This window comes from Rhodamnia argentea, chromosome 3 (genome assembly GCF_020921035.1).
Source record: "Rhodamnia argentea isolate NSW1041297 chromosome 3, ASM2092103v1, whole genome shotgun sequence".
Lineage (NCBI taxonomy): Eukaryota > Viridiplantae > Streptophyta > Magnoliopsida > Myrtales > Myrtaceae > Rhodamnia > Rhodamnia argentea.
Window position 1 is genome coordinate 18029556 of NC_063152.1, and position 14826 is coordinate 18044381.

The following is a 14826-nucleotide window of genomic DNA, read 5'->3' on the forward strand; positions in this document are numbered from 1 at the left end:
TTGTTGCGGTCAAGATGGTCGTGGGCTTTCCATTGATTTCGTGGATGTGTTTCCGAGAGATTTGCTTTATGATCATAGCAACCGGCATTTTGAAAATTGAACGCCGTAAAAATGAGTAAACACGAGTCAGAACTCGTAAATACACATGAAGCTATAGAGAAAAAAAACTCTCAATTTTGTCTTAATTCAAAGGATTAGCTCATTACAAAAGAGAATAATACGAATACGAATATAAATAGTCTAAATTTCCTAATGATTCACTAATAAAAGATAATCGGAAAGCTATTAAAAGAAGTAAAAATAAAAAAATCTCTCAAAATGTTTTTTGGGATCTAATTACCCAGATCACAAAAAACATTTAACGTAACCGGGCAACTCGGGTGGACTCTCAAGATTGTCGCATCCGGAGATGTGGAGTTCCTGAGGCGAGAAAGGCGGGAAATACTTGGAGGTAGGCCGGAAATCCGAGTGTGGGACGGTTTCGTGGATTGCCAAAGATGACAATCTCGACATGTCGAAGTGGATCTCCCCCTCTAATCTCTCGGCATAACGAGAAATCTATCTCTTCCGGGTTCTCTAGATTCGGTATAGTTCCGTGAAACTCCCGTATGGAAGTACGCCTCATCCTAAGCACTTTCATAGCGTTCAAATCCTCGGGCGACGTCGGTAACTTCGAATCGCAGGTTTCGGATAAATCCAGGAATTGCAATAACGTGAGTTTCCCTATTCCATCCGGAAGATTGGATAGTCTCCCGCAGTTCTTCACGCACGGTGTTTTCAGATTCTTCGGTGATCCGATGGACTGCGGGAGGGTATGGATTTCAGAGCCGTCTAGAGAAAGATATGTGAGAGACTCTAAGTACCCGATCGAATCGGTTATTTCGATCAGTGTTTACAATCACGGCACCGAGAGATTTGAGCTTCCTCATGGAACCTTCTTGGAAATCAATCCGAGTGATGGAAGTTCCATCAATCACCAGCTCTTTCAAGCCTGTCATGGGATCCAAATCCGGCAATTCACCGAGGCCACCGCATCCCTTCAAGTTCAAAGATACCAACTTCGTCGGATTACCAAATGATGGATGGATAAATGACAAATTAGAGCAACCTTCCAGAATAAGTCTTTCCAGCTCCATTGAAGCAGGAAATTCTGGAGTGGCAATCAATTGGACACAACCAAGTAAGTTTCAAAACTTTCAGTTTCCTTGCCCGCAAGATAAAATAGGATATTATAGTTCCTAAGAAATGCACCTCGTCACAAGGAAAAAATGTGTGAAGATGGTGAATTCATATCATACCACCGCAAGCAGCTCCCAGCCACTCCAGTATTTGTCAACCTGACTCTCCGACAAATCAAGGATCACCAGGTTTTGCCAAGTCTGAATTAAATGGTCATCAAAAATCTTAGGGCACCGTTGCCAATCAAGCCACCTTAAGCTGAAAAGGCGATTCCCAAAGTTTCCCCGAATGTCAGCTTGATCCAGCTTGAGAAACCTCGAGTTCTGCAAACCATCATTTTGATCACATTCGAAACTGATATTCCCTTTGGACCGGCCCGCAAACTTCAGCCTCAAGGCTTCAACGTACAGAGTACCCTGCCAATCAAGCAAAACAAAATTAACTTCTAAAATTGGAGCTGTCTTTTGGCATCACACTTCCCGAATGATAGAACGAAATGGATCAATAACAGTATCAGTGGGCATCTAAAGAAGAAAAGATGTGGCGCAATGCTCACAGAAGTTACCTTCCCTCCTCTTAGTACATCCAGCGCTTCTTCGCAGTCGCATAGCCTCCGGCGCTTGCAAGGTTCTCTCTTGTATTCACTCTCAACAATTTCCCGGCCAAACTTCTTCAGTATCCCACGCATGCATATTTCTTTATTTTCCCCAATTTCTACCAAAGACCTGGCATGAAGAGAGGGAATCGATAGAGCAGGCATATAATTACGGTCATCCCACATGTAATAGGGGATTCTCTTGTCCTTTCCATTGAAAAAGCATGCTATATCAAGAAATATCTCCTGTTCATTCCTTTTTAAGGTTTCGTAGCTCTTGGAGAAGGCTTTCCAGACACTCTCATGAGGAGCTACTTCCAATGTAGCCAGTGTTTGATTCCACGCTCTTTTGTTGTTTCTTTTTAATAAAGATTTACCTACGCCCTCGAGCGCTAAAGGAAGCCCATGAGTAGCAGCAGCAATACGTATTGACTCCTCCTTGAATTTCTCAGGGGGAGAATCCTCTTCAAAAGCATGCCTACAGAATAATTAAAGAGCTTTATCTTGTTCCATCGTTCTGAGGACAAAACTTTCCGCACCATCGATTCTTATAAGAACGTCAGCCCTTTGGGATGTCACAATGATCGTGCTACCGAGGCCAAACCAATCAAGGTCTCCGACTAATGCGCTGAGCTGTTCATGATCCTTAATGTCATCAAGGAGAATGACCTTCTTGGCGTGAAACCAGCTCTGCATATAGTTCAGAGCATCATCAGAATATTTAAATTCTGGGGCATTTCTGTTATGGAGGTCCGAGATTAGTTGGTTTTGCACAGACACGATTCCCTTATCTTCAATTTCTTGTTGGATCTTTTCAAGAAAGCTACAGGCATCATACAGACGATGAAGTTTATTATAAACACATTTTGCCAGGACCGTCTTGCCAACCCCGGGGATGCCATATATTAACACCATTTCACTTGTGTCTCCAATTTTAACTGCTCGCCCATTGCCGCAGTCAAACTTCAGCTTTGCCATTATTTCCTGCACATGAGAATCGACTCCGACTAACGGTGCCATCACAATTAGGTCCTTCGTCTTCAGAATCTGCTGAACTTCACGGATAATTTGCTTTGTGGCTTCAGCATGATACCTGCCCAAATGGATGTGGAATAATAAGGACATGGAAAGGAAGATCGAAAGCAGAAGAAAACTTATTTGCGCATGATGCAGCTGCCATCACGGTTATTATAATGAAGATATATGTGATAACATTTAAATCTAGTCAATCTTAACACAAAAGTAGGCGAGATAAATGAGAAAAGTAATCTAAGGCCAGAGTGTTTCGTGGAAATTACATTTCACTTTTTTCGTGGAGATGGTGTCCACTCAACTCTGCGATCCGCTGGAGAGCAGACTTCCAGGAATTGATCTGACTGTCATTAGTGCCACGGTTCTTGTGCTTAAGGAAAGCACTCTCGAAGGAACCCTTGCAGTAGCGTACATCCGACGGGTCAACGTAGTAGAAGATGGGGATGATGATGTGATTCTTCTTGTCCAAGCACTCCACCATTTGCTCCGATTCCACGAGGCAGCTCTTGCTGGACGCATACTCCTTGGAGATTACCGGTATTGAGATCTTGGACTGCTTTATCTGTTGGATCAGCTGGGGTGTAATTTCTTTGCCTCCCTCCAGACCTTCCTCGTCTCTAAAGACGCCAATCCCAGCATTGGTCAACATGTTGTAGAGGAAATCCGAAAAGTGGCGCCGTGTGTCCGGCCCTCTGAAACTCAGGAACACTTTTGGCTGGCTAGACATGGATGAGGGATGATTGTTATCGTGACCAGTGTCAATCGTTTGCGTAGCAGATCTTAAGAAACCCTACTAAGGAGCTCGGTCTCTGCAGTGGAGCTCGGTTAAAGAACAGACTTGGTTTGGTTTCTGGTGAGCAAATCGACTGTTGACTGGTCGGTGGCAGTGGCGCTTGATGATCTTCTCTATTGGTTGGTTCTGTCCTGTCGACTGTTGACTGGTCGGTGGCAGTGGCGCTTGATGATCATCTCTATTGGTTGGTTCTGTCCTGTATCCATATTAGCTTTTGAACATGTTTTTTGTTTTTTTGCGCTCTTCTTATTTCAGTTGGTTTTTGTTTTGGGGGGGAGGAAGGAGGGGTTATGTTTTGGTTTTGTCTTCTAATTGACGAAACTATTTATTAGAGAAAGAACAATAAATCCAAAAAATGTATTCATTGTTTTAATCCTGAGAAAAAGGAAGGTCAACGCTATTGAAGATACGATTATTGAGAAAAATGTATCGATTGTTTTATTACAATAACAAAGTTGTTGCGGTGAAGGTCATCTTGGGAAATGCACTTGCACATGGCTCAATAAATTTATTGAATTTCAATTAAGCTTCATTTATTTCGCTGTAAAATTATTAATTTGAGAAATAATTATTTATATCGATTTTCACAATTAATTATTATAATGTTTATTTATCATATACGATAATTTAAACTAAAGCATTTTTGCGGACTATAAAAGTATTTTTCCTTCTTTAGTTTTTTGTAAACGATACAAGATATCATTTTTAAGGAAATAATTTTCAAATCATTTATTGGCTCGTGAAATTAGATATTATTATTTTAATTCAAAAAGTACACTCAAATATATATGATTTTCTTGGGGTTGGTTTTGTTAATTTCCCGAGCCTAGAACAATGACTCTTGAACATTGGGCATAGTATAATTCATTGGAGAGGGCTGTAATCCTTAGTTAGTGGACGGACTTGGCCCATACTTAGTCTCGCGAGAGCATGTAAGTATCTCCCCCACGAGAGAATCCACGTAAATACAGTTCTTGACGAGCATCCGTAATGTCGGAGGCTCAAGAATGGACCGGACTACACGTCAAATAAGAGAAGTATCGCTTGGGCATACGCGCCATGTCGGTCTTTTTTTAGGGCTTAAGTACACCTCAAGTGCCATAAGTTGTGTACGACGCTCACTTTAGTGCCAAAACTTTCAAATCGATCACTTTAGTGCTAAGTTTTTGTAACTTCGATCACTTCAGTGCCAAAACTTTCAAAACGATCACTTTAGTGCTAAGTTTTTGTAACTTCGATCACTTAAATGCCAACTTCTTTTAAAAACGATCACTTTAGTGTTAAATTCATCGAGCCACGTCATCTCAAATATTAATAAAAAATAACACGTGTCGAATTTTCGGCAAGTCACGTCGCCTTTGGCACTAAAGTGATCGTTTTTAAAAGAAGTTGGCACTTAAGTGATCGAAGTTACAAAAACTTAGCACTAAAGTGATCGATTTGAAAGTTTTGGCACTAAAGTGAGCGTCATACACAACTTATGACACTTGTGGTGTACTTAAGCCCTTTTTTTAGAGTTTATGGGTGGACGAGAACGTGTGATATCATTCATTAGTAAGACCCACCCTTAAAATTGTCACCACTTTATGTGGTTACTTCATATATTTATTTTGGGGATTTGGCCCACGTGGATTTAACCAGGATTTCACATTGCATTTTTAATTTTAAAAAACTGAGTTCTTGCACCATAAGTTCACAATAACTTATCAACCTAATGCAATTTGTAAAACTTACTGAGGGCGAGGATGCAAAATGTAATATTTTAAAATTCTAGCGCATAAAACTTTGAAGTCTTGGAGTTTTTTTCCAAATGAATTTTTTTAAAAAAAATATTTACAAAATTATTTTTTAAAAAAATTTACAAATTTGGGCCTCGCTCGGCGGTTGGGGTGCCGAGCGAGGCCCATTCCCTCTCGGCAACCCCGCTGCCTAGAGGGCCGAGTTTGTTTTTCTTTCATATTTTTTTAATTATTGATATTTATAATATTTATTTTATTTATAATTTTTTCTTGTGAAGCTTATATTTATAACATAATTAGCAATAATTAATGTAAAAATTTATTAAGATATATATTTAATAAATAATATTGTAATTATGTAATTAATTAAAAATATTCAAAAAATAAAATTGGTAAGATATATGAAAAAATGAGATTGTCATAATATATAGCAATCGTTAACCGCAATTACATCTACTAATGATGTTGTCTTCCTATATGACCTCTTGTTCCGTAAACATGTCGTCTCCGTTGTTCGATAGGTCTAGTATTGTATCGAGGAAGAGAATGAGAATTTGGATGAGTAGGACATGTATATGACGAAGGTATATCTTGTTGTTGACACTTAAAATAATCCAAGAAAGACTCGTGACAAGCACGTGAGGGAGCAATAATCGGCTACGGGAAGGAATATCGAAGCAAGGTACGAGCCAATCAAAAAGGTGCCACGTGTCGGGGTAAATTCTGGCGCCACTTCCTTCCAAAGCAAGAAAAGTGCACGAAAGGGGGCCACGATCGAAGCGGTTGGCGGTAATCCCCACGAGGTAAAAAGAAAAGGCGCGAAGAACGGGAAACCGTCATCCACGTGGCTTATGGAAAAGAGCAAAGCATGAGGCCAAAGGAAGAAACCGCTCACCCGTTACCAAAGAGCTCGCCTATAAATACCTCGCAGTAGCAAGATACACACATACAACAAACCCAAAACACTTACATTTTCAACTAGCTCTTAACCTTTAGCCTAGCCTAGCTGTAGTTTTCAAATTCCCATCGTCGATTCAATTCCGGTGAGTATCATATCCAGAGTTAGGTGTCGTCGATTAGATTCGGACGTCTACTCACTAGGTTCAGCATCGTCGATTAAATTCCGGTGTTGCACCCTTCACCCATCTTGTCCAATCCCGTCGATTCAATTCCGGTATTGTGTCCTACAATCCCCCGTCCAGTCTTGTTGATTAAATTCCAGCATTGTGTCCTACATCATCTCTCAATCCCGTTGATTCAATTCCAGGGTCGTGTCGAAATTTGTTACATACCGCTACTATTGCACATATTGGGCCGTCGAAGTTGTTGAAAATCTGTTTGTAACGCGCCTTTTGTGTCAATCTACTGCATTTGACACTCTCTGTCCAAAATCGACCCGTAACTCCTTTTCGGAAAACGAACGGATTAAGTTCGATAAAAAATTTTCGCGTGAGTAACCCTTTTTGGGCTATAGCCATTTTGGGCCTAGAACCCATAACCAAAAAAGCCCCGTCGAAGGATTTCGACGCGCAACGATCTTTTTTGGCACGCCCGGTGGGACCATTGGTGTCGGTTCGAGAGAAGTGCTATGCTACGCACGTGAGGACGTAGCAATTTAAACGGTGGTGGAGACGAACCCTTGGAAGAAATACAACGAATGGAGTCATCCATGGCCCATCAAGAGGACATCGAGGTCTCTCGACGTAACGTCGAGGAGCCAAGGAGGAATCCGGAAATGACGCCTGTCATGTTAACGTCGATAAGGCATACCATCGAAGAAGTCCAGAATGAGTTTGTCGATCACATGGTCCAGTGAATGATCGAGGTTGTCGTGCCATTAATCATCAACACATATCATGAATGTGCTGCAGGACAGCATGGGATTACGGTTAACCCACCTCATATTCAAGAAGGGAATGGGTTTGTACCAGCAGCAAGTGGCGGGTTACCAGCAACGATACGCCAAATGTAGGCCCCGTAGGACAGAATACTCAGCCTTTAGCACATGTGCGGATTCTGCAACGAGGGGAGGCATTATCGGCCAACGAACCTAGACCTCCGGTAAATGCGGACACATGTATGTTCCCTAGACATCCTATTCGACAAGATATACCCGTGGACACTACTATGTTTTCGGGACACCCTGTTCGACAAGACGAGAATATTGCTCGTCAGAGGTCAGCTGCCCAGCATAACCCCGTCCCCGTCAATAAACAACTCGTACCCATGATCATCGAAAATCAGGGGGCAGTACCTTTTAGGGGGCAATGGCAGGCTAGGGGGCGGGACCAATTTCCCCAAGTCAGGGGGCCAGGACGGTTTGGATATCAAGCCTTACGACCTGGATATCGCCAGATAAATCAAGTTCTACAACCACCAGGTCCTAAGCCTATGTTTCACTTTGTTGTGCAACCCATGTATCATGCACCACAACCTGGGTATCAAATGCCATATCAACCGCAGTACCATCAGCCAGTGTTCGACCAGGCACCCGTATACATTGACCCAATGGTAGGATACCGGGCTAATGTCTACCGAAAACCATACCCAGATTGGATGGATACGATCCCGTATCCAAGAGGGTTTAAAATACTCGAGTTCACACTTTTTACTAGCGAGGATGATCAGTCCACGTATGAACATATCAATCGTTTTCTAGCACTATGTTGAGATGCTACACATGCAGATCATTGGAAATTAAGACTCTTTCCATTATCCTTGTCAAAGACAGCCTTTACATGGTATACCACACTACCACCCAATTCGATGTTGACATGGGAGCAGATGGAACGTTTGTTTCATGGCCGGTTTCAAAGAGCGGTATCAGTAGCGGATTTGTCAACAATGAAGCAAATGACAAATGAGATCGTCGACCGCTTTATTGCAAGGTTCAAACGGGCTAGGAACAAGTGCTTAGTTCCTTTACCCGAAAAAACGTTCGCTGAATTCGCCTTTAACGGGTTGAAATTCGAAATACGAGACAGGATGGTGGGACATCCATGTGCGGATCTGTTCGAATTGTCCACGATGGCAGCAAAGCATGAGAGTCTGCTCAAGGAAAAAGACAAGAGGCATACCCGAAAAGGAGATGTAAGTTTTGTCGAGCCATCCGATTTCGACGAAGAATCAACGGATCCTGTCGAAGTGGCCATCGCCCGCTTAACCATCAGCAAGCCATACACTTGCCAAGCACTGAAGCCAGCAAGGATGAAAGAGAAGTCAACTATAATGGCTAAGGCGAAAAGGGCAATGTACTATTCATTCGACGCGAATCGGGCGGAGGAAATTTTCGACATATTGCGGGCCGACGGACAAATCAAGCTAACTGAAGGACAGAAGATACCATCCAAAGAAGAATTAGCAGGGAAGAAGTACTGCAAATGGCACCATTCGTGGAGCTATAACACTTCGGATTGTTTAGTCCTCAAAAAGAACATTCAAGAAGCGATTCAGCAAGGGAAGATCAAATTCGCCGAGGACAAAGGGAAGCCCACGATGGATGTGGACACCGATCCTTTTCCAGTAATAACTAGGATGGTGTCTTTAAAGCAGTCAAATAATGGGCATACGTCAATAAATTTATGCGCTCATTGCAGACGAAAATTGGGAAACATGAGTACACCCGAGGAAAGGTACCAAAAGAGCGGTCGAATTAGTCAGAGAGACAAGACGCCTTTTCACATCAAAAGTACCGGACCTCGGAGAAGTCCCAACCATCAAAGAATTTATAAGTCATTTAAGCAGAGATATGATGAGGGGGACCCTACAATTGGTACTTTAGGTGAGCCAAGTGGCAAGTTCGATTATTACGTAAGCTATGGTCCGCCACCCCCACATCCTCAAGAAAGAATCCATTATGGATGGGGAAAGGAGTTCGACAGAAATTTTCGACGAAGCCCCCATGAGCCACATCGTCGATGAACTCTTAAGATACCAGGCAACCATGTAGAGGGATCATGGTACGAGGTGATGGAGGACCAAGAAAAGGAGAAAATCTTGACCCGAACTTAGAAGAGAAGGGTGCAAAGAAAGAATAAGGTCCGCATACTACGGCAACAAGAGATTCCAGCCGGTCATGGGTCGGTACCAACATCTTCTAACCACACCAAGCTTCGGAGAACAAGAAATCTGGTTTGGCGGCGACGACCGGAAAAGACACACACGGATCAAGAAAAAGAGGACAAGGGTACAAAGCCACGTAAAACATCTGCGTCTAAATCCTGGTTTAAAACCCCTGTAAGCAGGTTAGTATCCCCTCTAAGCTCTTGTATGGTACGAGTTAAATTACCACAAGAGTTTCGACTTGAGTCGACCTCAGCCGACGGCGGCGACGAGGAAACGACGCAAGAAAAGGAACGGGCTCGGTTTTGCTTCAACGATGAAGAAACCATGGAATTCGGAAAACCCATGGAAGATCTCTCAAATCATTTGAGGTCGCTCAATATAAATGCCAAGATCAACGGGTGGCCGATAATGAAAGTACTCGTAGATAGGGGGTCAACGCTAAATCTCATTCCATACCGCTTCTTCAAGAAAATAGGAAGGAATGATGACGAAATAATCCTATCGAATATACAGTTGTCTAATTTCACTGGTGAAATTACTAAAGTAAAGGGAGTATATGTCGCCGACCCGACCGTCGGATCTAAAACATCGAGGACGTCCTTCGGCGTCGTCGATGCCGACGGGTCTTATAACTTGCTGTTGGGACGGGATTGGATACATGGAAACCAATGTGTCCCATCAACACTTCACCAGATGCTAGCATTCTGGAATGGGGACAAAGTGGAATATGTAAAAGCAAATCCTCGGACTTGTGTTACCTGGACCCGTATATCCGGCCGGGACAAAGTGATGCCGGATGATTGCCTTCGCGTATCTAAGCCGCCCGAAGCAGATACAAGAGATATTGCATTCTGCCGTTTTGACAAAGGGAGCACCGAGTGGATCCCGAAAAAGGAATCGGTAGAACTAATCGACCAGATTTCCGATGGAAACTCGGTCACTTGCATAAAACCTCGCTAAGAGGTATGCGGCCTACTGGGCCGAGCAAAATGATCAAGCTAGACAGCTTGCAGATGGCATTCTAGATTTCGAAGAATCCCCAATTAAGGAGGACGACAAGGTAATTCAAGCTCAAGACCCATGGAAGAAGTCAATCTCGGAGATGAGGCCTGCCCTCGACCTACTTATGTGAGCCAACTACCCGATCAGCGATACAAGGTTCAAATGGTAAACCTATTGAGGAAATATAAGGATTGTTTCGCCTGGAATTACCATGAGATGCCCGGCCTTTCGAGAAACATCGTTGAGCATCGATTGCCAATTAAGAGGGGATTTCGACCACACCAACAGTCTGCTAGAAGGTTCGCTCTCGAAGTAATCCTTAAAATTAAGGAGGAAATTGAGCGCCTCCTTTCAGCCGGATTCATAAGATCAGCAAGGTATGTCTAATGGTTGTCGAATATCGTGCCCGTCAAGAAGAAGAATGGCAAACTCCGAGTGTGTGTTGATTTCCGCGACCTTAATGCGGCCACCCCGAAAGATGAGTACCGGATGCCCATGATCGATATGTTGATTGATTCGGCCTCTAATAATGAAATGATGTCCCTCATGGACGGACACTCCGGGTACAATCGGATATTTAGAGCAGCAGAGGACGTTCACAAGACGGCCTTCAGATGCCCCGGGGCCATTGGTACGTTCGAATGAGTCGTCATGCCTTTCGGATTGAAGAATGCCGGTGCTACATATCAAAGAGCAATGAATTATATTTTCCACGACATGATTGGGGAATTTATGGAGGTCTACATTGATGACGTCATCGTCAAGACGCACCATGTAAGTCATCCGGACCACCTAGAGCAAGCTTTTGAGAGAATACACAAATTTAAGTTAAAGATGAATCCTTTGAAATGTGCTTTCGGGATAAAAGTCGGCAATTTCCTTGGTTTTTTAGTTCATCAAAGAGGTATAGAAGTAGGCATGAATAAAGCTAAGGCTATTTTAGAATTGACATCTCCTCGATAATAAAAACAGCTGCAAATGTTAATCGGGAAGTTAAATTTCTTGCGGCGTTTTATAGCTAACCTCTCGGGAAAAATCGAAGTTTTCTCCCCGTTGCTCAAATTGAAGAATGAGCGAGAGTTTGTGTGGGAAGAGAAGGATCAAGTGGCTTTCGACGGGTTAAAAGGGTATCTCATCAAGCCACCGGTGTTGATGCCACCAAAGGCGGGACGGCCATTGAAGTTGTACTTATCGGCCGCCGATACAACGATAGGGAGTATGCTGGCTCAAGAAAACGATGAAGGGAAAGAGCATGCCGTGTACTACCTAAGTAGGATGCTCAACGATGCCGAGACGAGATACACGTCCATCAAAAAATTATGTTTATCATTGTACTACGCCCGTACAAAATTACGACATTATATGTTGCCGACTACGGTACATGTAATTTGCAAAAAAGACATGATTAAGTACATGTTGTCCAGGCCGATCATTAGGGGCCGGATTGCAAAATAGGCGTTTACTCCGATAGAAATCGATCTGATTTATGTGCCGCTCAAAGCAGAAAAAGAGCAGGCAATATCCGATTTCATTACCGAATACCCGTTAGGTTTAAAAGTCGAGGATGATGAAAATTATCTTGGTATTGCACCTTGGATATTAAATTTTGATGGGTCGGTGGCATCCGATTCAGCAAATGCAGGAATCATGGTTATATCACCCTTTCGATAGAAGACAAAACTCATATTCAGGCTTGACTTTGAATGCTCAAATAACCAAGCGGAATATGAAGCCCCGATCGTGGGATCGAATGTTTTAATTGACATGGGGGTCAGGTCAATTAAATTGAAGGGCGATTCTCAGCCGGTGATCAAACGGCTAAATGGTGAGTATCAATGTTTGAATGAAAACATTATTAGACATCATCACCTGGCAAAAGAATTGTTGTCGAAGTTCGTCGAATACGAACTAATCCATATCAAGAGGTCGTGTTACTCCTGGAGATTATGGTGCAATCATTAAGAGTAAAGCTCCAAGATGGTATGGCTAAAGAGCAGTACGATGAAATGATGTACGCCAACATTGATGAATTGGGAGAGAACCGAGCCACAGCACTGGAAAAATTAATGGCTCAGAAGCGAAGGGTTGCCAAGGCTTACAACAAACACGTAAAAGCTAAGCATTTTGACGTGGGAGACTTGGTGTGGAAGACTATTTTGCCTATGAACCTCGATAGCAAGAAGTTTGGCAAGTGGTCATCAAAGTGGGAAGGACCATATTTGATAAATGACACCCTCCCCGGGAATGCGTACTGAGTAATGGAAATCGATGGAAGGGAACTACAACGTTCGATTAACGGGAAGTATTTGAAAAAGTTCTACCCATCGATGTGGGAAATGCGAGGAGAATCGTAGAGCGAGGAGTAAGAAAGTTCAGTTTCATTCATTCAAAAACCTTTTTTACATTCTTCCTCTCTTTCTCTCTCTTTCTCTCTTTCTTTCTCTCTTTCTCTTTCCTTCTCTCTCTCTCTCTTCCTCTTTCTCGCTTGCCCCAAGAGACCATTACTGGAAGTGCTCCCCGAAACGAACAACAAAACCCCACAGCCGGCATTCTAACTTGGCGTTCTCCTCCATCGCGCGGTGGTGAGCTTCAACTAACTCCTCCGGTGCCGCCTCCGCCTTGTCCTTCTCTCTCTCCAGCCGCTGAAGGTGCTCCTTCCGACCCCGTAGAAGACCATTGGTAGAGTCCAACATGGCCTTCGGACTCTCCAAAGGGGCCCCAATGGAAACCAAGGAACGGGTCTCGCAGGCTTCAGCCAATTCGTGTTCCCGTTGCTCGGATTCCTTCAGAGGCCTTCGCAGTATCCCGGGCCGGGCGATCGGGCGGTCGGAAACAATATTCTGAAGTTGGAGGACGCTAGCGTGAGAGGCATGAAGAGCTTCCCGGACGTTGCAAAGCTCCTTGTGCACCACCTCGCCGTTCTCAATCTTTTCGATTTTACACCAAACTTCATGTTCGGTGAGATCGTGTTGGGATATGGTAGCCAGATTCCGACGAAACTTCTCCAGCCCATAGTCGAAGAGTGTAATGAACTCTTCGTAGTCCGACCGGAATGGGTGGTCAGAGGGAAGATTTTGGGGCGCGGAGCGGCTGAGCAGGCGTGCAGGCTTCTCAAGAGCCCGTGGTTTCACCATCAGCATGGTGTAGGTGTAACTCAGAAGAGAGATAATCTCCCTTCAAAGAGCCGAGAACTCACGGCTAAAGTATACGGGGGGAGATGAAGCCGAAGAAGAAGACGCACGCTCCATTAAGGCTTTGAGAAGTTTGCTCTAAGGGTGAAAGGCAAAGGGTTTGGATGAGGACCTACTCCGTGCAAGTGATCATATTTATAGATAAAGGCCAAGGAACGGTTCGTCCCACGATGCTAAGTATCCGCCCACGACCTTTCGATGATCGAGGCAAGAAAGTTAGTGGACGCTTATCGAGGCGAGGAGGTATATCGCCATTGGTGAAGCACATAAGTAACCATAATGACGCGAGTGGCGGGTTTCCCGCTGGCTATTGACTACGTCGAACCGTCATGACGATTTGAATTCAGAAGGAGAATCGGAAACGACGTCTTTCATTAAATGCCGCATAGAAAAAGGATGATCTTGAGAAGATCATGTCATGATGAACTTTGGAGAATTGACACTAAGACCGGCAGTTCAATGATAGATTAAGATGATAAAGACAGGTGACATTAACGTGGGACTAGCAACAGCGGACTACAACACGTGCCGTTCAAGACTCAAGACAAAACTATGAAGTTGCATTTCACTGTTGCAATTGGCGTCAACAATTGCCTCCTTTTGATGATTGGCCTGCATCATATCAAGGTGCAGTGATTCGCAAATTGCCTCTTGCTATCTAACTACCTTCAATTGTGTAGATAGTGCTTGCGGGGTGGTACAACCGTCACTTTCCAGGGTATCAAGAATACTACGTTGATAAGCTAGCTCATTATCAACAAGGAGAGAATCTGTTTCCAATTTGTCGATGATCGCTATTTCACACCGCCTTGCCTTGAAAGACCTTAAAGTCGAGCCAAATGTGAGGAAGAGTTCATTAATGGCAAATCCAAGGGCACGACATTGGATCGGATAGGGTAAATGAGCCAAAAAAGTAAGGAGAGCTTTGATCTCGTCCTCAACAGATGCTTTGTTACATATATCGGCATATCCTCTTTCCAGTAAATCATGCAGGCGTAACCACTTGCCGCGAAGATATGGATAGTCGCAGTGAAGAGCACTCGATGGGCCGGCTAAGGCACTCGCCAAGTTCATATGAACAATCCACGATTTATTGGGCGGGTCATCTGTGCGGCCGTCAGAAGCCGATGAATCATCTGTGGAGGAAGTTAGATCAATACTTACATCAAGCAAGAATGCGGGGAAGTACCCACTTTCATTGTTAGGTTGTTCATATATCTATATCAACAA

General features: G+C 43.6%; 2 protein-coding genes across 2 annotated transcripts in view; both read right to left on the reverse strand.

Annotated features, from left to right (window-relative positions):
* Positions 1-14826, reverse strand: part of LOC115731629 (disease resistance protein Roq1-like) — a 105765-nt gene that overhangs the window by 2935 nt on the left and 88004 nt on the right. The window lies entirely within an intron of this gene.
* Positions 1293-3613, reverse strand: LOC125314124 (disease resistance protein L6-like). Its single transcript, XM_048275602.1, has 4 exons — positions 3073-3613; positions 2379-2867; positions 1745-2252; positions 1293-1595 (listed from the first exon to the last, which is right to left on the reverse strand). Exons 1-4 carry the CDS (start codon positions 3531-3533, stop codon positions 1293-1295), a joined length of 1761 nt encoding a protein of 586 aa, XP_048131559.1. The 5' UTR covers positions 3534-3613.